Below are 23,893 nucleotides of genomic sequence, written 5' to 3'. Positions count from 1 at the left end.
TAAAGAAATGTTTACTTTGCAGCATTAAATAAAGCATTATGGAGTCACTATGTAACAAAATAATAATATAAATTTTAGTATAAACTCAATCTATTTTTTAAGGTTTTGTTATGTCGAATAACAACGTTTATTTAATTTTGAGAAATCTTATTTTGAAATAATGCACCGGAAACAGAACCTTTCTCTTTAGAAAATTGACCGCAGTGATTTTACATCCGTCACACCTCCTACAGAGGGACACCGGTAATACGGAGGAGTTTGACGTGGCACTCCGCTTCCACTGAGGTCGACAGCCGCAAGAGGACTCCGCCGACGGTTCAGGTAAGATGGACACTAAAAACAACACAAATGATTCTCTATAATCGAATCATTTGACTTTTTTTCGTTTTATGACAAAGCAAAACTTTGTAAATATTTTCACACCGTTAGCAAGACGTTCTCATGGCTACTACTATTGTGGAGCAGTCAGAAGGTTTTTTTTTTTAAAAAAAAAGCTTTCATTTCAGCGATGTCATAAAAAAATGGAGGAGCTTACGTGCGGTTTTCCCCCTTCTCTTTTTTTAGTTAAGCTTTAAAGCAAACATGGTGTCGCCTCTTCTTGACTTAAATGACCATCATAACGGTTCTTGACGTGGCAATTCTCGGAAGTTGAATTAACCTCTGGAGCTCAACATCCACCTTAATGTGTGGCCCTTTGGTTGTGTTGAATCTTTTATTTCGCTTTACTTTTAATGGCAATAAATAGACTTTTTAGACTACGTTGACACTCTAATTTGACATTATTCCTTATTTTTGCTGACTTTTTTCCCCCCCAGCTGGAATTGTTCTTAAAATGGTAGGAATCGCTAGACTTTCAATAGTGGTTCAGTTTTTTTTTAAGGTTTGCTTTATCTCTTAATAAACAATGCCAAAGGTCCGTGTTGAAACACTGTGGTGATTGCATGAGGTCAAATATCACTTCTAGCTGCAGCTTGTAAACATGTGAGTCATAGAAAATAAGAATTTGATACTAAGAATCCAGCAGTAATTTTATTATTAGATTATTGTTTCCTATATTGATCTGTATCCCATAAATTGACTTTTGCCATTGGTTTATTGATAAATACAGTCATTTTCCATGAATAAAGTGTATTTCTAGCACTAGTAAACACCCAAACAAGCTACTACAAGGACAAAAAATGTATCAAGAATTAGATTTTAGGTCTTTAAAGCTGCATTTCAGTGAAAACTACGTATAAAGTGTTCTTGTGGAATTTTTCATTTGATTGAGGACTCAATCAAATGAAGCTTAAAATTGCATTTCTGAGTGTTTCTTTATTCAAATTGTTGTGAATCAGAAATGCTGTTTGAAGCTTCCTGCTCCGTTCCATTCTGATGCATCCAGTTGTAGACGATTAGATCCGTGTACGTCTTTGTTGTCCTCATCCGAGCTGACATCTAGGATCTGTTGCACCGGCAATGTTAAGTTCGGGGTGTGAAGGGGTGTAAGCTAGCGGTAGAATGTATAAACAGACTGATGACGGAAAGTGGGGATGGGCTTACTTAGTGTTACCGGCCCTGCCTACAACTTAAGTGAATTCCTAATGACTTACTGCTGCTCTGCAGAAACGATGTCATAGAAAACAACACAGGTTTTTAAATTTTGGCTAAAAATGCTTTGAAAATCAATCAACAGATGATCAGAGTGGGTCTTTAAATCTTAAAGTTCTTTACCTTTGCCTCCACAGATTGTCAAAAGTCATCCGTCTTGGCATGAGACATCAGTGACGGCCCATCCTACGAAAATGAGCCAACAGGGTTATGTAGCTGCGCCCCCGTACTCCCAGGCCCCGCCGGGAATGGGGGGCTACCAGGTTGGATACGCAGCCGGTCCGGCTCAGCCTCTTTATGGACACCATGGAGGAGCCCCCCACCCATTCAGTGCTCCAGCAGCAGGTACCGCCCTTTTCTTCTAGTATAAATGCCACTGTAAAAGTTTATCCTCCGACTTTTTGTTATAGATTTCAAAGCAGTCCTTTTTGGTGTGTTTGCATGTCAAGAATCAACTTTTTAGGAGCTTTTCTAGCCAACGAATGCTTAGGGTAATTGAATTCTAGAAATATAAACCCAACTACCTACACAAATCTATTGATACACAGTAGATACAGATTTTTTTTAAAATGGATAGAGAGGAAGACATGCACATTTATGGAACCAGGAATCTATAGAGATGTTTAATTTTAGTTGTGGCAGAAGCTCTTCCATATTTAATGTGGCTTTCCTTTGATTTCTGGAATTTTGTTAGCACAGCAATAAAACGCACACGTGTCTGCTTCTGACAGGAGGGGTGATGAAACCCCCAGGTTCCACAGCGGCTGGAATGGTTCCGCCTCCAGTGTCCAGTCAGTACAACCCAAATTATCAGCAGAATGGATAGAGAGGAAGACATGCACATTTATGGAACCAGGAATCTATAGAGATGTTTAATTTTAGTTGTGGCAGAAGCTCTTCCATATTTAATGTGGCTTTCCTTTGATTTCTGGAATTTTGTTAGCACAGCAATAAAACGCACACGTGTCTGCTTCTGACAGGAGGGGTGATGAAACCCCCAGGTTCCACAGCGGCTGGAATGGTTCCGCCTCCAGTGTCCAGTCAGTACAACCCAAATTATCAGCAGAATGGGTCTCATCAACAAAGGTACCGATCTTTATCCCACACAGGTTAACTGAACGCCCCTGGCTAAGGCGTGATTATCACGTGTTGTCTTAGCATCCTAATGATAACCGGTTCAATTTTGTTGTAGAAGCAAAACATTGTTTTTAAGAAGCTATAAAGTTGTTTGAAAGTAATTCCTTAAATTCCTATTTTAAAAGACACACATATTTGCTATCAAAGCATATTAATGCACCTCGCGGGAGCAACCGTCCCACGCGAAGCTTCCACGGCGTGTGTTAAGTAAGGGTTAATGGCAGACGAAGTTTGCATTATCAGAAATTATACCATGGTCCGGGTGAATACTCGATTCTGATTGGCTGCTGGGTGTGCGTTAAAACCTGATAACCGCACGGTGAGGACTGTAGCTTAAATGTTCTGTATTACTGCGCTGGCTCTTTAAAACAACCTTTTGCATCATTATTTGGACAAAAGCAAGCGGTAAGAGGTGAACTTTCTCTCTGAACGGATGCTTTATTCAACCCATCGGAAAGATCAGATATATACATATCGCCGAATCTTGACTGCAGCGGTCGTGCGGCGGAAAAAAAACAAGAATTAAGGACTAAAAACTGGTTAATATGTATTGCTTTTGTAAGTGACCATGGTATAAGCGGGTTAGTGGCCTTCGAAGTGTGCGTTATTACTTTTTAACGCACTTCGCGGAAGGCTTCCACAGCGTGTCTTAAAAAGTAATAATGCACACTTCATCGGCCATTAACCCTTACACATCACGTTTGATGCAATTATGTTGAAAGAATAGTATTGTGTTTAGAAATGTTTAAGGTTATTTTGGAATAGAAGATACTACTGCTTAATTGATGCAGTTCTGTAAAGAAATTTGACCTGTCTTTACTACAAACCAGTTTTTAATCTCAACAGTCCAATAGTGTCATTTTTTTATAGATTTAATGTGGACTATGTATGTTTGGAACATCCCCCCACACTCACTGAATTCAGATTTGTCATTCAGACTTGAGGCTGGGTGTTTAATAGTAATGCTGCCTTTTCCATAATTATTACTGGACTGTTGAGGGGGTCATTTCCTCCTGACTACCAGGAATGCACAGTTTTTTTGACAGTTGAACCTAAATATCTCCCAACCACTGCATACTACTGAATGAACTCCATTTGGTAACTACAGGACACATTTTGATGCTTTTCAGTGATGCCAAATGTGAAAGAGTGGGGCTCTGGGAATCGTAGTTTGATTTTCTACAAACAAATAAGCTCCTTTTCACACAGCTTTTTTTCCGTCTCTTCCTGTTTTGAATAAACTATCTGAATAAAAAAATACTGATAAATGCAAATTTGAACCTAATTTTGTTTATATGTGTCCTCAATAATCAAAAAAATGCCACAGGATCATGTAAAAAACACACACACACCAAAAACACCATTTTCATCAGAGTGGGTCTCTAAAATTGGACACTTATCTTTTGTTGTAATCGTAATATATGAAAACTAAGACAACAAAAATAAAGAGTGTCAAACTATTGATGTATTTTTGTTAAACAGCAACAGTAATATGAAAAGAGAAAATACTAATGAAATGGTCTCCAATGCTGGAGAATTTACAATACAAGAAAAATTGAAGTCAGTTCAGGACAGGCAAACAATTTTTATGGCTGATTCTCTATGACCTATTCTAGCACCCTGTCGGTTAGGGTTAATTATTCTAGGGTTAGGTTAGTGTTACGCATTCTATTTTTGTCTTTTTTGGTTTTCTTTCATTGTTTTCTCTATCAAAAAAAATAAATTATAATGGCTAAAGTTACATCACATTTTACAATCTAGACTCATTTTGTCTGTATTGAAAGCTGGCTTTTTTCAGGCAGAACTGTCTGTACACCGCTCACTGTTAACAGTCATTCAGTCATTCAGTCATTACACTTCTCAGGTACGCTGCCCCACCAGCTGTTTCTCATGGTCAGCCTCCACATGCACTGCCTTCCAGCATGGCCTCACCGGGCCCTCCCCCAACACAACAACTCACCAATCAGATGAGTGCTATGAATTTGGGCAGCTATGGTAAGCATGCTAACAATTTAGCTTGTTGTTGTTTCCCTTTCGGCTTTTCCCATCAGGGGTCGCCACAGCGAACGAGTCGCATGGTAAACTTGGCAATGTTTTACGCCGGATGCCCTTCCTGACGCAACCCTCTCAAAGCAACCGGGCTTGGGACCGGCACAGAAGTAGAGAAGGGAACAGGGAGCAGCCCGGAGTCGAACCCTGGTTTTTCTAACAATTTAGCTTGTGTTTGCAACAAAACATTTTTTCTCGTGAGTTTGGTACAAGACGCAAAAAAAAAAAGTTGTCTTTGGAGGTTTACCTCCTTTGTTGTCACGATGCTTATTAGCGGTATGTTAAAAGTGTAGGAAAGAATAAATGCGTCTGTGTTGCTACGTACACACTGGCCATTGGACGCACGTCCTAGAATGCTCTAAATTTGCATTCTTGTAAGCGTTTTTAGCCCTTGATTTTCACACTGAGCAAGCAGGGAAGGGCTTCTTTTTCTGTTACGTTCTGTTACGTTCACCCTTTACGGTTGGAAGAGGCTTGGTGTGAAATGTCGAAGCGGTGCAAATATCAAACATCGCTCCAGGCTTTTGCTTTCACAGAAAAACGCTCAGATCAATTCGATTTTAACCTCGTGACATTGATGACGTCATATTCGCCATTTAAAAAAAGAAAAGTAGCTAGCATGATGCCTGATTTGCTTTTAAAATCCATGGCGCTACATAGTCCTGCACTACATAGTGTTTTAGTATGTAGGGGTTAGGGTGGGAATTCGGACACAGCCCGAGTTTCGCACCAGCAGAAAAGGCACCGTTTGGAAAATGTTATTTTTTTAAAATAAAATTTTCACTCGCAGCACATTCCAGGGTGGCCGATAAGCCGCATGTTGGGTCAAAGGGCCGTGGCGGGGTCAGGTAGGGCCTGTGGGCCATAAAATATCACTTGCTGCTTTAAATTATAATTGTCTTTCATTCTAGGCCAAAACCACATGCAGCATCCACCAGCAAGCCCTGTGGTCCAACAGTCTTTCCAGTCTCCACCTCCTCCTGCAGTCGGTCAGCCTCAGATGCCTTTAGGCCCACAGGTGCATCACGCGCCTCCCCAAATGTCCCCACCCCAGTCATCCACAACAAACATGTCAATAGCTAGTCATTCGATGCCAGGCCCACCAATGGGTGGCCCGCCCATGGGAGGCCAGTCTATGGGAAGTCCAGTAGGTGGCGGACCACCGATGGTTGGCCAACCAATGGGAGCCCAACCAATGGCTGGCATGAGCGGCCCATTTCCTGGGCCGCCACCACCAGCAGGCCCTGGAGGTTTCCAGCACCTTGGTCCTGGACAAGCTGGTCCACCTGGATATCCACAGCAAGCAGGTTAGAAGTTGATCTCTCACTTGGATACATTTGGTCGGTTTTAACCATCAGGCCATAAATCAGCAGTTAAAACTTGCACGTTTATTCTACTTGATGTCAGAAGTTACTTTTCTTTGCGTTTGCATACTGTGTTTTTTTTAACTCGTCATGTCTTGCATTACCAGGTCAGTTTGGGGGAATGATGCCCGGGCCCCAGGCAAGCATGCAGGGGGGCTTTCCCGGGGCAATGGCAGGCCCACCCCAGAAGAAACTGGACCCTGATGCAATCCCAAGCACAGTGAGATGCTCTTCAGACGTTGCCATAAACTGGCTTGGTTTAAAAAAAAAAAAAAAGGTGAGATTCATTTGTTTACATTTGTGTGTTTTAGACCCAAGTGATTGAAGATGACAAAGCCAAGAATGGGGGGCAGGTTTACTGCACGAACATCAGAGGTCAACTTCCCCCTCTCGTCACCACGGACTTCACAGTTCAGGATCAAGGTAAACCAGATGAAGAAAAATGTCCTGAAGACACAAATGTAGCAGATAGTTAGTATTTTTCTGTTTTCCTTTTGGAAAGTTTTTAACAAATGTGAAAAACACTTTGCAAGATTGTTTTTATTGGATCTTTTTTTTTTTAAAGTCTGGCATATTTTGTTGGCCTTTAATTAAACCGGTTTTAAAGTTCCACAAAAGAAAAAAGGAAGAAATTGTTTTTTATACTGAGCTTTTTATCCTTTTCTTCATGAAATTTGGATTTTTCTTATGCTGCTTCCTACACAATATAGTTCAGAGCAAAACAGGAACATTATTTATGTGCTGTTTTAGGTTGTTCTTACATTGTGATCTGAGGACTGTCTGATAACATAGAGACATCTCTGAGTCGTTTTTCTTCTTCTTGCTAGTTATGTGTGTTTGTGTGTGTGTACATATTTATTTATGACATGCTGCTTTGAAGATGTTCACCCGCATGTCTCTGTACCAGGAAATGCCAGTCCCAGGTTCATACGCTGCACCACCTACACCCTGCCCTGCACCGCCGAACTGGCCAAACAGTGCCAAGTTCCCCTGGCTGCCGTTGTTAAGCCCTTGGCCAATCTGCCAAAAAACGAGGTAGGTGTCAGGAAAAAACTAAAACGAATCAACAAAAACAAAGGTTGGACAAATGTTCTTTCAGTTTCCACAGACAGAATGTTTTTAGAGCTGCTCTTGTCATACTTGGCTTTGTTTAAAACTCTTATATTTCTTCATCCAAATGACTGTAAATCCTCCATCCATTCATCTTCTAAACCGACTTAATCCCTGTTGGGGTGATGGGGCTGCTGGAGCCTATCTCAGCTACTGTTGAGCTAAGAGTTGACTAAAACAGCAAAAAGAGCTGCTTTACATCTACTCAGTATTTTACAATTCATAAAACTATCCTAAACAGATATTTTGTTTTTATATATATTTGACATTCAGTTTTACACATCGTGATATGATGATATGATGTGAAGTTGTCCTCTGAATGACCTGCGTTTTATCTTGTGTGGTCCAACTGTACCGTCTTTTCCCTGCACTCGTGCTGTCACACACACACACGCACCACTTGGCCTTTTTAGGAAATGTTCACCCTCACTCATCTGGCTTTTACACTAATTAGCCGATGTCAAAAATGTTAGAGGGGAAAAGAAGAGGTTTACACTAAACCTAAGAGGACAACGTCAAGGAGGCAAGCTTGTTCAGTGTTTGGGTTTGTACATGGCTCAAAAGATCACACTGGGAAGCACAAATGTCTTTTTTTTAAATGGATTTATATTCTGCATTGGTAAACATGTCATAAGATATAAAAAAGAAATACTAATCTAAGAATTAAACTGCTTTCCTGCTCGTCTGATTGGTTTGAAGGTAGTTGAGTTTATTTCATCTGAGCGCGTGCAGTTTATGTCTCCAAAGTGTTGCTAGCTTAGAGTTCTATAGAGCAGTGGTCCCCAACCGGACCGGTTCGGAGGACATTTGGTACCGGGCTGCATATTATTATTATCTGATTCTGAAGGAAGTTTTATTTTTGGTCAGTCGCTCGGTCAGGTGTTGAAAATACACCCACTACTTTCTTAAAGCGGCTGCACTGACCGCTAAGTTTAAATTTCTGAGTCAGCCAAGTTAACAAAAAAACAAACATATTTTGAAAGTTTGTGGTTTTTTGTGTGGAAAAAGCAGTGAGGAAACAGAAGAAGAGCCTTCACTTTCAAAATAAAAGAAATCTGCATTTAACAAACACCAGGGGCCTCATTTATAAACGTTGCGTACGCACAAAAGAAGGCGTACGCCACTCTCTACGCAATAGTTGAGATTTATAAAAAGCGAATTTGACGGGAAAATGTGCGGACCTTCACGCAAGCTCTGACCCAGGCGTACGCACAAAAACGGGTAAAATGAGAAACGGCGACGCCGTCGGCAGATGGAAGAAACACGTGAAAGTGAAAATGACAATACTGCCTCTCAGAAATAACATGAAGACTTCACAAAGCAAGTCTTACAATTAACAGCCTACACGAACAACCGTTTGATCGATCAGCAGTGAAACAAACAAAAGAAAATCAAACGAAAACTTCAACAGAAATTCAAATGAACACTTATTTGCAAAAAGAAAAGTGAAATATGTTCTGCAATATTGGCATGTTGTGCAATTCATCCTCATAAATAGTATAGTTAACAGAACGAAATAATGTACAAAACTGACATTCCCGTCAATGTGTCCGTCTGGCGGAGCAGATATAGGTGCAATCAGACAGACAGATGGATAGATAGAGAGAGATGCATTAATTGTCCACTAGGGAAAGTTGTTTTCAGAGCAAAACATTTCTTCATAAGCTATGGAATTATGGTATTCATGCATATGCCTTTAGTTTGTTTTATTTTTGATAAAACAAAGTATGGCGTATGTCTCGACCATCCAGAAAGCAACAAGAAATTACAGTTGCGCTGAACATACCGACATCTGTAGCTTGTCAGATGCAATTAAATGGAGGGAAATAAAATGCCCCATCACAATGCGTAATGACACACAATGGCTTATCGTGCGCTCTTAGAAGATGTGGCAAATGGGAGAATTCGGAGTGAACGCATCTTTAGACAGCAAGGAGACTTGCTGGTCTTATGAGCCGGTTCCGACTTCCTCGAGCCGTCCTGTTGGACCTATGCGGGCTTTTGGGGGTGTGTCACCCGGTGCATCTGGTGCGTCGGCGTTCCCCCTGAGTCTCAGTCACCACTCCACTAAGGGATTCCCCAATTATTGCCGCTAGTCTCTCATCAAGAGGGGTCCGACCATGCCTTCTTTATTTTGGCCACAGTCCGAGGTTGTGAGGCTACAGCATTAACGGCATCTGCCACTCACGTGGCTTTTAGGCATTAGTAATGCCCACACTGTGCCCTCCAAACAACACTTTTCTCCTCTATTCCACCTCGCCAACGATAACTTCTACTTCACATTGAGTGAAGTTACGTTTTTTTCATTTCCTCTCGGTGTGTGCCATGGTTTCGCAATCAGTGAATATTCATTTGTGGGCGTTTCACGGACTATTTATGGGCAACTATAGGTGTGTCATGAAGCCGCAAAAGCTGCGCTGCATTTAGAATTGATTGTGATTTATTAAGGGAAAGATGCGTAGGATGTGCGTGCGCACGGTTTTATAAATCCGAATATTTCTGTGCGTACGCACGTCCTATGTTTCATCCGTACGCCACTTCTGACGCAAATCCTACGCAAAGTTTTAAAAATGAGGCCCCAGGAGTCTTTCCTCCAAACATGGATTTATCACGACAGTTGTTCCCACACTATAATAATATAATAATGTTTAGCAACCGGTTGTCTACTGTTACGAAGATGCTGCTAATGAAGTTGCTCAAACGGTGGATTCTTGTTTATTATTACATTAAAAAATACCAGTCTTTTGGTTTTTATTTTTATTTATCCGCTGCACCGTAAAAGTCGGATGAGGCTTAAGTTGGTGTCCGATTATCTTGATCACATTTTATCGGTTCGCACATGAAATCTAGTGTACAAATAAAGTTAAAAGTAGCTGCCGATTAATTATTTTTTTTTATTTTTTTACAGAGGATGAAAAGAAACTTTACCCTCTAAAGTTGAGAGAAACTAAGTGACCTATTTCAGGCTCATACAGGCCGGTCTGTGAAAACGTTAAACCACTCTGTTGCCTGAAAAACGTTGGGCATCGATGCTATAAACAGGGGTATCAAACTCATTTTCACCGAGGGCCACACCAGCATAGTGGTTGTCCTCAAAGGGCCAGATATAACTTATACATGTAACTAAAATAAACTAATGTCCTTAATGTTAAATAACTCATTATTTATTTATTATAACTTTTTAAAGTGACAATTACAGTTGCATAGAAAACATATGTTTGCTTGTTACTTGATTCTGACAGGTTACATCATATTGACAGTGTTTAAGTCCTAATGAATAGTTGCCCCATCCGATATTTCAAGTCTGATTCCCCCTAAATATGAATAAATACACACCAATTTTTATTTTTAAGAAATGAGAAACTTTTAGGCTCTCGCTGGCCACATAAAATGACATGGCGGGTCACATTTGGCCCGCTGGCCTTGAGTTTGACACATGTGCTATAGAGAACCAAAATCATTAACTCATACTATTTTAGTTAAGTATAAAGTGTTGTGTGTAGTTATTGGAACCACTAATGGTTCAAAGAGGCCTATTTATCACATTCAGGTGATGCAACGTTTAACTGTCAGGAATTCAAGCATTCAGACATGCTAAATATCACTTTGGTAAACGATCTGCAGCTCCTGGGGAGCAGCCGCGGCAGCCACATCGTGTCTCTCGCCTCCACTTACATGCGGCGTCTCTTCACTGTTCCTGCAGGCTCCTCTGTACGCGGTGAATCACGGGGAGACCGGTCCTATCCGGTGCAATCGATGCAAGGCCTACATGTGTCCTTACATGCAGTTCATCGACGGTGGTCGCCGCTACCAGTGCACTTTTTGCAACTGTGTCAATGAGGGTACGGTATGATGCAGAAGTGTGCTGTAACCTTAAAAACAAACAACAAAAGTAGGGCTGCAGAGTGTTTGTTGATCCTGGTGTCCTGAATAAAGTCCCCAGTCGATCATTTCAACCAGATAAACAGAAGTTCTGTCATCTTTCATCTTTATTTGGAGTAGTCTTGTACGTCACCACCTTATCACGACCAGAGGTGCTTGCTGTATTTTCTTAAAGCAGTTTCATTTGACATTTATAAAGTGATTATGTGGTGATCAGGTGATCCGAATGTGAATTGTGGATTTTCACAAATTCAGTAAAACAGCAGTTTTAACTTACAACAACTTACAAAGCCACATTTTCATACAATAAAACTCAGAAATAGTCGTCAAGGTTTAGGATTAGACATGAAAGTGATCTTTGTCTGCTAAAAATGATTGAAATTAGGGATATTAGGAATATTTAATGTAATGAAGAATAAACTTTAACTAGCCCTGTATCTGGTCTTATCTCAGAAGATGCTAGTTAAGTAAATGCAGTCACTGCTGTGTAAATGTAGCTGATTAACCAATCAGTTTTCTTTTTGTGTTTTTAGTGCCGGTCTTCTACTTCCAGCATCTGGACCACATGGGCCGGAGGGTGGACTTCTACGAGAGGCCTGAACTGTCTCTAGGGTCCTATGAGTTTGTAGCCACTTTGGATTACTGCAAGGTACCCACTGAGGACCTGAGGAACGCCGGCTGTCGCTTAGCGTGGGCCGATCAGACAAATGGAGCCAGCACTTTTTAAACAAATTAATATGGTAGAGCTGATCAGATGCCATCTTTTGAATGTTTTAAGGTCCCTTCGATCAATTTTCAGTGGGATTTAGTTAATAGCAACTATTGACTGTAAATGGGAACTGGACTGAGTTAGCATGAAAAACAGACATACTTTTGGTTCCAACCAAAAGAAGTCAATTCAGTTGCCTTTTTTTTTGCAATACAGACGCCGACACGTTGGAACCAGACAACGTCGGTTAGTAGTGATTGTTCCAAGTTGGTCCAGGGGGGTACTTCCTATTTGGACTGTGGGGGGGTGGGGTGGGGGGGGTCACTCAGTTCCGTTCTCATATACTTTTTAACAAACCTCCACTAAATACCTCAACAGACAGAAAAAAAAAGTAAAATTTTGTCGGAAAAGTTGTCCCTCCATTGATTCATTACTCCCCCTCCGTTTACAAAATGCTTAAAATGAATATCTGCTGATAACAAACAAGAAAAGCTTGAGACACAACATGGAAACACAAAAGTTACTGATAGGACAGGTCGCTTGTTCTGCTGCTTTACCCATGATTCCCATCTCATATGGTCACATTCAGTTTTTAATTTTTTAACAACATTCAGCCTGATGACAAAGAAACTAATCTGAATCTGATCCATTCTATCTGCTGTCTTTTCACAGAACAACAAGCCTCCAAATCCTCCTGCCTTCATCTTCATGATTGATGTGTCCTATAACAACATTAAAAGCGGCCTCGTCAAGCTGATCTGCGATGAGCTGAAAACTCTGCTGGAGAAGCTGCCCAGGTACGACTGCTGCCGGTCAAATGAGAAGAAACTGCATGGAGTAAGATAAGAATAAGAAAAGGTTTCAGTTTGCAGAATAACCTGAACTTTATGAAATAAAATGCTGATAAATAGTTTAGACCAGATTTATCACAGATTTATGATTCATCTGGACTGACATGCAGTTGACGCTCCTCAGTTGTTTGTTGATGCCAGCAACAATTTATCCAGACTTTTGTCAATAGTGAGACTTCACAGTTGAAACATTTTGCAGACGTAAAGTCCTCACCTATGTTTGCACAGCCATTAAATGAAAGCCATGTGTGAGGAATTCTCTCAATAAAGAAGTGAGACTCCCGTTGTAAGTCAATCCAGATGTGGACCAAATCTTCTAATTAACATGTCGTCATTTATTTAGTCCTTGTCTGGTTAAGATTCAGTAGAAATAACTCGGCTTCTCTGTATCTTCTTTTTTTTATTCCAAAGCTGCTAGTGTCTCATGCTCAGATAGTAAAAGTGTGTGGATAGAAGAGAACTGCCATTAAATTCTTCTTGAAGTGCTTTAAAGTAACTGTCGGTCTCATTAATCGTCCCTCGGCGCGTCCAAGTGATTTTGAATGGGAGTCGTAGAAACTGCAGCAAGCTGTGTTGATAAAGAAGCTGCTGGGAGAACGCCGGGTTCAGTGCAGCTATCAGTGAAACTGTAATAAACCGAGCGTTCTGGCAAATGTCACGGCGTCCTGCCAAGCTTTTTTCTTCATCTGGAGACAAACCGATAAGGAAGAATTAGTAGCCTTTGAAGCAAAGACGGGAAAACAGAGCGGGTGCGTTTCTGCACAAATGTTATGCAGAAATGCATGTAGTGGGGGAAGTTTGACAGGGTTTCTTTTCTATAAAACATTGAAAACAAAATCAAAAATTAGAGCGTTGCATGACCCGTAGGCGCTACCCTCCCCTGCCCTAGCCGCCCCATTTTTAAACCAACCTTCCCTGGGTGAGCGGCTGCTACACGCCCCTCGCTCTCCCCTTTTGCCCCTGCCATCCTGGTCACAGCTTCATGGGACATCTTTATACAAAAAAAACCAATACTTTTTCAAAATGGCGTTTCTTCTGTTGGTTTTATCTCCATAGTAACCATTTTGTTTTTGCATTGCCTGGGGATGAGGAACAGGTCTATGTAATCTTTTGAAAATTTTTCCAATTTTTAGAATTGGCAAAAGTCAACTTTTGGATTTCCTTGGCAACAGGTTTTTTTTTTTTTCCTAAAATGTTCAAATCGAATGTCATATTGTTTTTTTTTTGTCTACAATTCATGTATTAAGTTTTCAAAATATTCTGGTAAAAATGTTCAATTTTTGTGACACAATATTACTGCTTAAATTCTAAAACCTCTCAAATCAATATTTTCTTCCCAAGAAGCTTCCCAGTGATGCTCCAGGATTTAGGCGGCAGTAGATGGAAATCCCAAGGAGGAGTTTAAATTTGTAGCTGGTATGAACTTGGATTTTTGAAAAATTCAAGATGGCGGCCTCTTCCCAGGGTCAAAGGTCATTGAAACCCTGGTTGTGGTTATAGACTTAACAACAATTTTTTTGTTTCGCATATTGTGCGAAAATGTTAAAATAACAAACTTGCCACAAAATGGCTGCCAAGCTGTGGGTCCTGTGACCATCCCATAATAATGTCTAAATTTCATGTTTCACCTGTTTTGTCTTTGTTAGGGGATTCTGTAATGTTTTTTTGAGCCCCTAAGAAATGATGTCTCCATTAATTTGCCATTTCTCGCACTGTGATGTCATCAATATGTATTCTTATCGGGTCCTGCTTGTGTGCAAATTCTGGTGAGTTTTTGAGTGTCCGTGGCGAGTTGGACATTTTTGCTCAAAGGCACAATAAGAAGAACCGCAAAAAACAGGTATGGGCCTTGCAGTCCAGGACGATAATAAGCTTTCGAGGTTAGCTGATGAATGTTACACACGGTTTTCAGTTATTTGTATTTACCAGACAGTTTGGGTTTTTGTTGGAGAGCCGCTGTAAACACAGTGCTGCCACACACACCCCCCGCCCCTCGTGCAGGTCAACGACTGTTGCCGGCCGGAGTCCGTCTTCAGCCCTGACATCCGAATGAGGCCAAATCCAAACAGCCTCACTCCATGAGCCTGAAGTGTTTTCCTGCTTCTCTCCTGCAGGGAGGAGGGCGCAGACGGCTCCGCCGTGAAAGTGGGTTTCGTCACCTACGACAAGGTCCTCCACTTCTACAACGTGAAGAGCGCCTTGGCCCAGCCGCAGATGATGGTGGTGTCGGACACCACGGAGATGTTCGTGCCCCTGCTCGACGGCTTCCTCGTGAGCTACCAGGACTCCAAGGCGGTTATCTGCAAGTACGGTTCCCGCCTGTGCCAGCGAGTGGACTGCCTTCCTGAATCGCTATCAATGATAATTCTGTCCCTGATATAAGAGACGTTATGGTTACGTCCACATTCACTCCCTAACCCCGAAGACCATCTAGTGCCCTGGATTTGAACACAACCCGGACACACGCTCACGGCTTTTATTTTTAACACCATCGGTTCCCAAAGTCAAAACCTAATAAATATGAACATTTAGGAAGAATATTTATAGTGTTCTGGTGATGAAAACAAAATAAATGTACAGCAAATGACAAATAGGTCAAACACAATGTGTTGTAAGCTATATTTGCCAAACTAGTGAGCATTGACGCACACTTGGTTTTTTTGCAGAGACTTCTGGAAAATTTCCAGGGAGCCGGATTTTGGAATCGTAAATTCGTACACTGAAAAAGTGGCGTCCTACATATTGTATTAAGTAGTGAGTAACCCTCCCTGTTTTCCCATCAGCCTCCTGGACCAGATCCCCACCATGTTTGCAGACACCGCAGAGAGCGAGACGGTTTTTGCCCCCGTCATCCAGGCCGGCGTGGAGGCATTTAAGGTTAGCCACACGGTGACGCCCGTCGGCATGTGAAGCTCGCTAGAATTCTGAAAACTGCTGTTTCTGGGATTTTTAATCATCTAAACTTCTTTTTTTTTTCTTTTACAAAAATTATTCTCTTGTAGTAGGGAGTGTGTTGTTGTGTGTGCATGTTACTCCACTTTTGCTCGAGTAGCTGGGATAGGCTCCAGCAACGTACATTTCTCATCTCATAGGGGTTTAATTTTCAACTGCAATAACTACTAAAAATGTCAGTCAGGAAATTGTTTTAAACTGTTCTTTCCTGGTTGTTGTTTTTTCCCTCACAGGCAGCAGAATGCAGCGGGAAGCTCTTCATCTTCCAGTCGTTCATGCCGACGGCTGAAGCTCCTGGCAAGCTGAAAAACAGAGATGACAAAAAGCTGGTCAATACGGACAAAGAGAAAGTAAGCTGCTGCTGCTGTTTGTTTTTCTTACCCCCTTCTGCTTTTGACAGATGACATGTGATCCAGAGCAGAGTCTGAGCTCAGTATGAGCAGAGAAATGGCTTACTGGAAGAAAGTGTTGACGTTTTTAGGAAAAAATAGAGTGTTGGAAGGATTTACCCAAATCTGATGATTTTTTTTTTTTTTTTTTCTGTCTGTACAGACCCTGTTCCAGCCTCAGAAGGGTGTTTATGAGCAGCTGTGCAAAGACTGTGTGGTGCAGGGATGCTGCGTTGACCTCTTCCTGTTCCCCAACCAGTACCTGGACTTGGCCACCATGGCTGATGTGCCCTCACACACAGGTGGTTCTGTCTACAAGTACAACAACTTCCAGGTATTAAGGCCCATTAAGAGAGATCAACACAAACAGGAAAAGCCATTTGTAGTCTAATATGATGTATTGTGAGGTGACAACACTGACACCTGCTGGTTGACAGATGGAAACGGACGGGGAGCATTTCCTTGCAGACCTGAGGAAGAGTGTCCAGAAGCACATCGGATTCGACGCCATCATGCGTGTTCGTACGAGCACAGGTACGTAAACGTACCAGGAAGACACATCATGTGTTGCACGCACGGCTCCCAATTCTGTGCGTCTCCCATCAGGCTTCAGAGCCACAGATTTCTTCGGCGCCATTCACATGAACAACACCACGGACGTGGAGATGGCCGCCGTGGATTGCGACAAAGCCGTGACGGTGGAGTTCAAGCACGACGACGCTCTCAGCGAGGAGAGCGGTGCTCTCATCCAGGTGCGTCCTCCTCTTTCAAAAACAAAAGCGGTTCTTTAATGTTTCTTTTTTGTGAGCATGTCCATTTGAACTCTGTTTCCCAGTGTGCTTTGCTGTACACCAACATCAGCGGGCAGCGGCGCCTCCGCGTCCACAACCTCAGCCTGAACTGCAGCTCCCAGCTGTCAGAGCTGTATAAGAGCTGCGAGACGGACTCGCTCATCAACTTCTTTGCCAAATCCGGTGAGTTTCCTTTCACTTTTGAACATTTTTTCGCCTTTAAGGCATCACATCTGCATCTGCTGGGGTTTATTACTGACTTTTGAGTTTACCCAGAAGCCTTTGGAGGCTTTTGAACAGGGATGTCCCGATCCAATCACGCAGTTTCAGACTTAATCCAAAGCAGATGTCGTGTCCCAATCCGGGATCACTATTTATTTTATTTATGTGATTAGTGCCATGTTTTTAAAGCTTTATTATTACAGATAAGTTTTGTACTAAAAGTCAGCATATCACGAACGGATCACAACATTATATCGCCATAAAACGCAGAAGAAAGCAGCACTAGCTTGACCAGGAGGTGCACAAAAGGATCCGTGACGCCTAATAAAAGTTTAAAACGGACAGCGAGCGTCTCTAATGGTTTGTTTTAATGCAAACAACAATCTACAGTAGCATTTCAAAAGAAAAAAGAAGGCAGTAAGACGACTTCCAAGGGAGCGTCAACAAAGAGCAAGCTCTGTCAAAGAGTGATTAAAAAAAATCCATGACCTTTCTAAAAACAACTAAAGCAAATGTTTTCATGGATGTGAGCTAGTCATGAATACTCGTCTGAGCTACAGTCACTAAACTAATTATCTACTTATACTAGTTAATAGTTGACTGGTTTTTCTAGTTGACAGTAGCACTATTTCTACTTGATTAGCTACTTCACAGCAGTGCTCTGTGAGTGTTAAATACTAAATAAAATATAGTTCAGGGACTACCTGTCTATTAAATGTATTCATTTTCTTAACGTGTTGTGTAAAGTATCAGATTGGGACTCTGTATTGGCGGATTCTCCAAATCAAATCACTACAGATGGGGGCATTCTTAGTTTTTAACCAAAGAATGTGTTTTGTTTCTCGTTTTCGCTCTTAGCTTACCGTGCCATCCTGAACCAGCCTTTAAAGAACGTGAGGGAGATCCTGGTCAACCAAACCGCCCACATGCTGGCTTGCTACAGGAAGAACTGTGCAAGCCCGTCAGCGGCCAGCCAGGTCGGTCGGTCGGACGGTGCAGCACGGCTGGTGGAAAGTCTCTGCTGTGGTTTACCTGCATCGCTGTTGAATGAACTTTCACTGTCTGCCTGTTTTGTAGTTGATCCTGCCTGATGCCATGAAGGTGTTCCCGGTCTACATGAACAGCCTGATGAAAACGGCTCCTCTGGTGGGCAGCACCGAGCTCTCCACAGATGACAGGGCCCACCAGAGGCTGGCGGTCATGGCCATGGGGGTGGAGGACACACAGCTGCTGCTGTACCCACGGCTCATTCCTCTGGTGCGCAGCTTTTCCTCACACTTCAGTCAAAAATCCCCTTCAGACCCGAAGAAAATACTTTAAAGTCCTTCATCTCAGTGGATCTTTTAAATTGGAAAAACTGTCGTTTTCTAGAACATCCTTTCTGCAGAGCGGGGAGCAGTTCATTCGTAATTCGCCCCCAAGTTGTGGGCGGCACTGTTGGTGCAGAGCAACTCCGTCCCTCCTTCCCGTCACCCATAACTGAGAGCTCTTTGTTTTAAGCAAATCCAATCTTTGTTTCAAATACAATACTTTTTCAAGCTGCATTTCTTCGTCTGCTCCTGATTCACAACGATTTGAATAAAGAAATACTCAAAAAGTCAATTTTTTTAGCTTCCTTTTGTTTTGTTACGTCCTTTACTATCAGAAAAAGGCTGTTAAAAACATGATCTTTATCAGAGTGGGTCTTTAAGAGTTTTTACAGGGGTTATGTTGAAAGAAAAAATGACAATGCGTTTCTCTCTTTTCCCAGCACAACATGGACGTCGACAGCGAGGTGGCTCCGGCCCCGGTGCGCTGCTCCGAGGAGCGGCTGACCGATTCCGGCTTGTTCCTGCTGGAGAACGGACATTCCATGTTCCTGTGGATCGGCCAGGCGGCCTCTCCAGACCTCATCCAGGGCATCTTCAACCTTCCCTCGCTCGCCCACTTCCAAGGACTCACGGTCAGAGCTCCTTTACTCAAAACGAGTCGCGACCTCATGTCAGAGGAATGTCGGCACTTCTGCCACAACCAAACGAGACGAATGACTCCAGCAAATGTTGTTACAGTGATGGAAACTTCAGCTTTTGAAGCTAATTTAGAATCTTTAGACAAACCTTCATCAAGTAACTTTAGCTTTAAATTATTTTTGAGCAAAAAGATATTTTTTCAACGTGTTTGAAAAAATATAATATCTCCCTTTTTTTTTTTTTTTTCCAGTCTACACTTCCTGACTTGGACAACCCGCTGTCAAAGAAAGTCCGAGCCATTATCAGGGACCTTCAAAACAAAAGGCCAAACTCCATGAAGGTAAGGCGACTAATATAAACAAAAACTCGTAGGAAGCACTGAACTTTGTCTCCAAAACAGCTTTTTTTGTAATGTCTCCCTCTAGTGGAGGATCAAGTTTTTGTCAAATAATTTCCGTGGAAAAATCCAAGCAAATTGGATCAAAAAGAGTAAATGATAAATCCTAAAATCTTACGCTCTGGTTAATAGTTTCCTGTGTCTTTCTTAAAAATAAATTTGTGTTTGTGTTTAGTGCAGCATGGGGGATGTATAGTTTGACATAAGAAAGGCTAACTGTTTAACCCTCTGTACTGATGTGTTTGCCAATTACATCCGTTGTTTACAAAGATGTAGGGAGGAAGCCATTAAAATGTAAATTTAAAAATGTAAGATCTAGATCTTAAATGTTTTTAGCTTTGACATTTTTGGATTAAAACACACAAGAGTTATGACACAATTATGGAATCAGTTGAGATAAATGTGTTGTTGTTTTTTTTGGGAATTATACATTTTATTTTGTCTGTACATTTGTGATCTTTGTTATAGAGCAAAAAATGGTTTATCTGAGTGCTTTTATCATTTTCTTCCTTGTTCAAAACTCTGAATTGGGTCAAAAACAACCCAACTTATGGGAGATTTTTAACTATAACGTGTGTAAAGGATCAAAAAAAGGAACATGCACTTTTTTTCGATTGTCGGAAAAAGGGATCAAAGAACCATTTGTGTTCAGTTTTTGTTCTAAGAGGTAAATGTGAAAATCTTCAGGGAAATTATATTTTCCTGTCTGTTCTCACAAACTGACGTTGTTTCTCTGTTCAGCTGCAGATCGTCAGGCAGAAAGACAAACCGGAGATGCTGTTCCGACAGCTCTTGGTGGAGGACAAAGGCTTACACGGAGGCGCTTCCTATGTGGACTTCCTTTGTTACGTCCACAGAGAGATCAGGCAGCTCCTCACTTAAACCGCTTTGCCCCCCCCCCCACCCCCCGGGGAACCCCATCACCTTGAACAGACCCGCACCCGAAGGTCCAGTTTGAAGGTCCAAACCTTCCAGACCTTCCCCTGGAAAAACCAATCCAGAGTCTCGCAGCTGCGTTTGTTCCTTCAAACATCACCCGTCACTCAGAAAGGTTTCTCTGACGAACACATCCAGACTTTCCCGCTCAGAGTCCGTGTGATGGATAGACTGGAGCGACTTCAGTGCCTGAGGCTGGAATGGATTTTGGCACTCTGCCTTCTGGCATAAAGCAATACAGCCTCTACCGCGTTTTCAATTAGTTTCAACCCTTTGTTTGCCCCCACACTCTATAAACCTGAACAGTCTGGGGTAAGGCTGGTAAACAATGTATTTGTGTCATTTTAAAGTTTGAGTAAAGCAAAGTTTTGGAGGAAAAAGCTCAATAATTTGCAGAAATTAGATGAAGAAAATGTAGTTTTATTTTGAAAGGGAAGTTGAAATATTGCCCTGCAGACAGGAAATAAAAAATTTTTTTGGAGTCTGCATAGAAGCACAGTTAGAGCAGGAACTAGTGTAATACAAAATCAACTTTTGACGTCAGAATGGAAAGTTCTTCATTTTTCTAATTTCTATTCTAAAAAAAAGTGGGGCTGAACTTCCTGTTTCGACCAACAAACTTTAAAAGTTTTGCTCACAGAATACTTTCAGTATTGAAACGTTTCTCCAACTTTGCTGTCTGACTGAAAGTGAATCGCAGTGAACATTATCTCGACTAGAAAAAGGAGGAAAAAAAGAAAAAAAAGATGAAATCTGTCCGTCCCTTTCACAAGTGCAAGATCCAACGTGTTCGAGAATTTCTTTGACCATTTTAGGCTGAGGGTTCATCCTCGACGCGCTCCAAGGAGTAAACAAAGCGAGCACTGCTGGCACTTTACAACAGAAGGCAAAGCTGTGGAGAAAGGCCATCAAAGGGAAACTTTTGTCCGTTTGAACCACATTTCTATGGATATCAAAAAGTAATTACATCATAACATGGCATTATCTTTTTGAGTTAAGAGGCGTTATCATTTAACCAGTTTTATGAAATCTTGTGTAGAAAGATATTTATCTTCAGCCTGTACAGCTACATCACCAACCTATATCACTTATTTTTTATATGCATATCATCACCAATCATCTAATGATTTTGTCTTTAAGCAGCCAGACCATTTTTGTTGTTTTTGAATCACCTGCCATAAGAATTGTTATTCTGGAGAATTTCATCTTTTTTTTTGGTCTGTATGCAAAGATTTCTCAGGTGATTTCTAAACCTAATATTTCGTGTTCAAAAAAAAAAAGGTGAACTGGAAATGAATGGGTGTTAATGGAGTACTTGTGATGTGCATTGTGTTCTAATCCTGAAAATGGAATCTGGCTTGTTTACTTTGTTTACAATTTATTTCTTGTTAAGGACCAAATAAAAAATAAAAAAAAGGCAAAGTTAATATTTCAAATAGTCCATGTCATGTCTTAACCAAACCACTAGAGGGTGCAAATTGACAATTGTTGGAGCTTTTTTAAAACCTGCATTCATTTAACCCTTGTGCTGTCTTAGATGACCCCACCCTTACATTGACATGTTCTCCCCACCATGACAAAGGTGGATAAAGGTGGAAAGATTTCATGTAATCCATGGACACCAGTGAAGATCACAAATCATTGAAGAAAAAAGGTTCAGAGCACTGTCTAGTGGGTCTAGATGACCCAACTCCCAATTTTAAAGTGCCTAGGATAGCACAAGGGTTACAGACCTACTCTGAAAATGCTGACTATTTTTCTGATACATAAATAAAATTGAGCTTAAATTTGTAGTTCAGAGTATGTCTTTCTTCAAACAGTTGTGAATCAGGAGCAGAAAAAAAAGCTGAATGATGTAGAAAATACACTGGGTGAGCCACGAGAGAAACAGAGCTCTCAGCAAAAAGGAGGGGAAGAGGGGATGGGGTTGCTCCACCCCTAACTCAGATGTGAATTTCTAAGGAACTTCTGCCGCTCTGCAGAAACTATGTACAAAAACAAAAAAAGACGACGCAGACTTTTTAATTTTGGCTAAAAACGGCATTGTCATAATTGAACACTTTTAAAATAGATCAAAGGATGATTTGAGTTAATGTTTAAATGAAAGATGAGTGTGTGTTAATATTGAAAAGTTATGTTTAACATTATTTACTTTCACATTTGCAAGAAAAGAAATCAACAAATTTACCACAATTGATGCATTTTTGGAGCAGTTAAAATGACGAGCAATACTTCTGACATTTTCTTTTTTTTTTTCTTCACAAAATGAAAAAGCTTTAAGGAAATGGGGAAGATTTGTCAGATTGTCTTAAAATGGCACCTGGACCGTGGTATAAGCTGCTGTAAAGTTTGGTGTTCACACTGAACAAGCAGGGAGGGGCTATAGCTTCTTTTTCTTTTTCTAGGTAGCACAAGGGTTAAAAAAAACAACTGTTACCAATTTGGCTATTGGGGGGAAACTACGTGTATAAAATATGACCTAAAGAAACTACTGCTCACCCAGATGGAATTCATCTTTAATACTGTACATCTAACAAGCGTCTGTACAATGGCCATAATACCATATAAACAACTTCAAACACTGCTTCTTCATGAAAAGTCCAAAACGGAAGTAAAAACATGTTTGTAAGTGGTTTGCAGAAATCATTCAGGTTAAAAAAACTTAAAGCAGCATTTTTCCTTTCCTCCTTATAATAAAGATAACGTCGTCTAACATGAAACTCGTGGTAAAATAACTACCTTTGTGCTTCCGTAGAGAAAATGTCCACATTATGGTCCAAATTTGACATCAATACAATCCTTGTGTTTTCCTATTTTAGTTGGCAAGTAAACATGGACAAAGTCTAAAAAAAGTCGAAGAGTTCTTATCCTGTTTCTATAGTAACTTTTTTCTCGAAATGCTTCAATCAGAAGATAAAGTCAGAACACTCTGGAACTGAGGAGGGAGGAGGTTGACTTAAATTGTGTTCGGTTTTGGATGCTAAAGAAGTCACAGTGTGTCCAGTTGGCAGCAAATAAAATGACATAGTAGCAAAAAAAAAAAAAAAGAAAGCATTATTTCTACTTCATTAAATAACTGTTTTTTTTTCTTTTCTTTAGAATTTTCACTCCAAAGTCTATAAGAATTGAAAAAAAAAAAAAAGTTTGTCTTTTATATGCCAAGAATCGTTTCAAAAGAAGCTTGTTCCAGAGTGTTCATGCCATGCTGCCTACTCCTACCGCTGGCCCACATTTATGAACAATATTTCATCTATGGTTAAAAGTCTGCATAGCACACTGTACACAGTAAAAGTCCAGGTCAGGAACCGAGCCATGCTAAAGATGCCGTTCTCCTGCAGCCTCCATGGGTGTCCAACGAGTTAAAGAACGTTCTCAAAGAGATGCATTGATCTCATGATGTTTTCATCCTGAAGACGGAAAGACAAAAAAAAGCCAATAACAGCGAATTGATGCCAACAGGTTTCAGAGCGGATGAGTTTCATCTTACATTTTGGCAAGAGTCGATGAACTCATCTATGGTTACTACTCCATCTTTGTTCTTATCCATCTTCTGTTGACGAAAAAA

At 41.0% G+C, this 23,893-nt stretch overlaps 2 protein-coding genes across 10 annotated transcripts in view; one reads left to right on the top strand and one right to left on the bottom strand.

Annotated features, from left to right (window-relative positions):
- Window positions 1-178: 178 nt before the first annotated feature.
- Window positions 179-22,121, top strand: sec24d (SEC24 homolog D, COPII coat complex component). Of its 3 annotated transcripts, XM_023965768.2 has the most exons (24): window positions 185-321; window positions 1,728-1,935; window positions 2,322-2,381; window positions 2,571-2,676; window positions 4,592-4,722; window positions 5,688-6,083; window positions 6,248-6,360; window positions 6,452-6,563; window positions 7,048-7,175; window positions 10,954-11,092; window positions 11,666-11,781; window positions 12,514-12,638; window positions 14,807-14,998; window positions 15,476-15,569; window positions 15,878-15,994; window positions 16,197-16,367; window positions 16,471-16,567; window positions 16,640-16,785; window positions 16,869-17,007; window positions 17,905-18,023; window positions 18,124-18,303; window positions 18,797-18,988; window positions 19,246-19,335; window positions 20,134-22,121. In XM_023965768.2, exons 2-24 carry the CDS (start codon window positions 1,785-1,787, stop codon window positions 20,272-20,274), a joined length of 3,255 nt encoding a protein of 1,084 aa, XP_023821536.1. In that variant the 5' UTR covers window positions 185-321; window positions 1,728-1,784; the 3' UTR covers window positions 20,275-22,121.
- Window positions 22,122-22,827: 706 nt separating this feature from the next.
- Window positions 22,828-23,893, bottom strand: part of kcnip4a (potassium voltage-gated channel interacting protein 4a) — a 187,062-nt gene continuing 185,996 nt past the window's right edge. For all 7 annotated transcript variants that reach the window (XM_078936084.1, XM_078936086.1, XM_020711583.3 and 4 more), the window contains 2 exons: window positions 23,816-23,878; window positions 22,828-23,735 (listed from right to left, as the gene is read on the bottom strand). In XM_078936084.1, the coding sequence (XP_078792210.1) occupies window positions 23,688-23,735; window positions 23,816-23,878 (111 nt within the window). In that variant the 3' untranslated portion in view covers window positions 22,828-23,687. The remainder of the gene's footprint in view (window positions 23,736-23,815; window positions 23,879-23,893) is intronic.

Source organism: Oryzias latipes, chromosome 18, assembly GCF_053564925.1.
Source record: "Oryzias latipes strain Hd-rR chromosome 18, Olatipes_Hd-rR_3.1".
NCBI classification, from domain to species: Eukaryota; Metazoa; Chordata; class Actinopteri; order Beloniformes; family Adrianichthyidae; genus Oryzias; species Oryzias latipes.
This window is presented reverse-complemented; position numbering and strand designations above follow the sequence as displayed.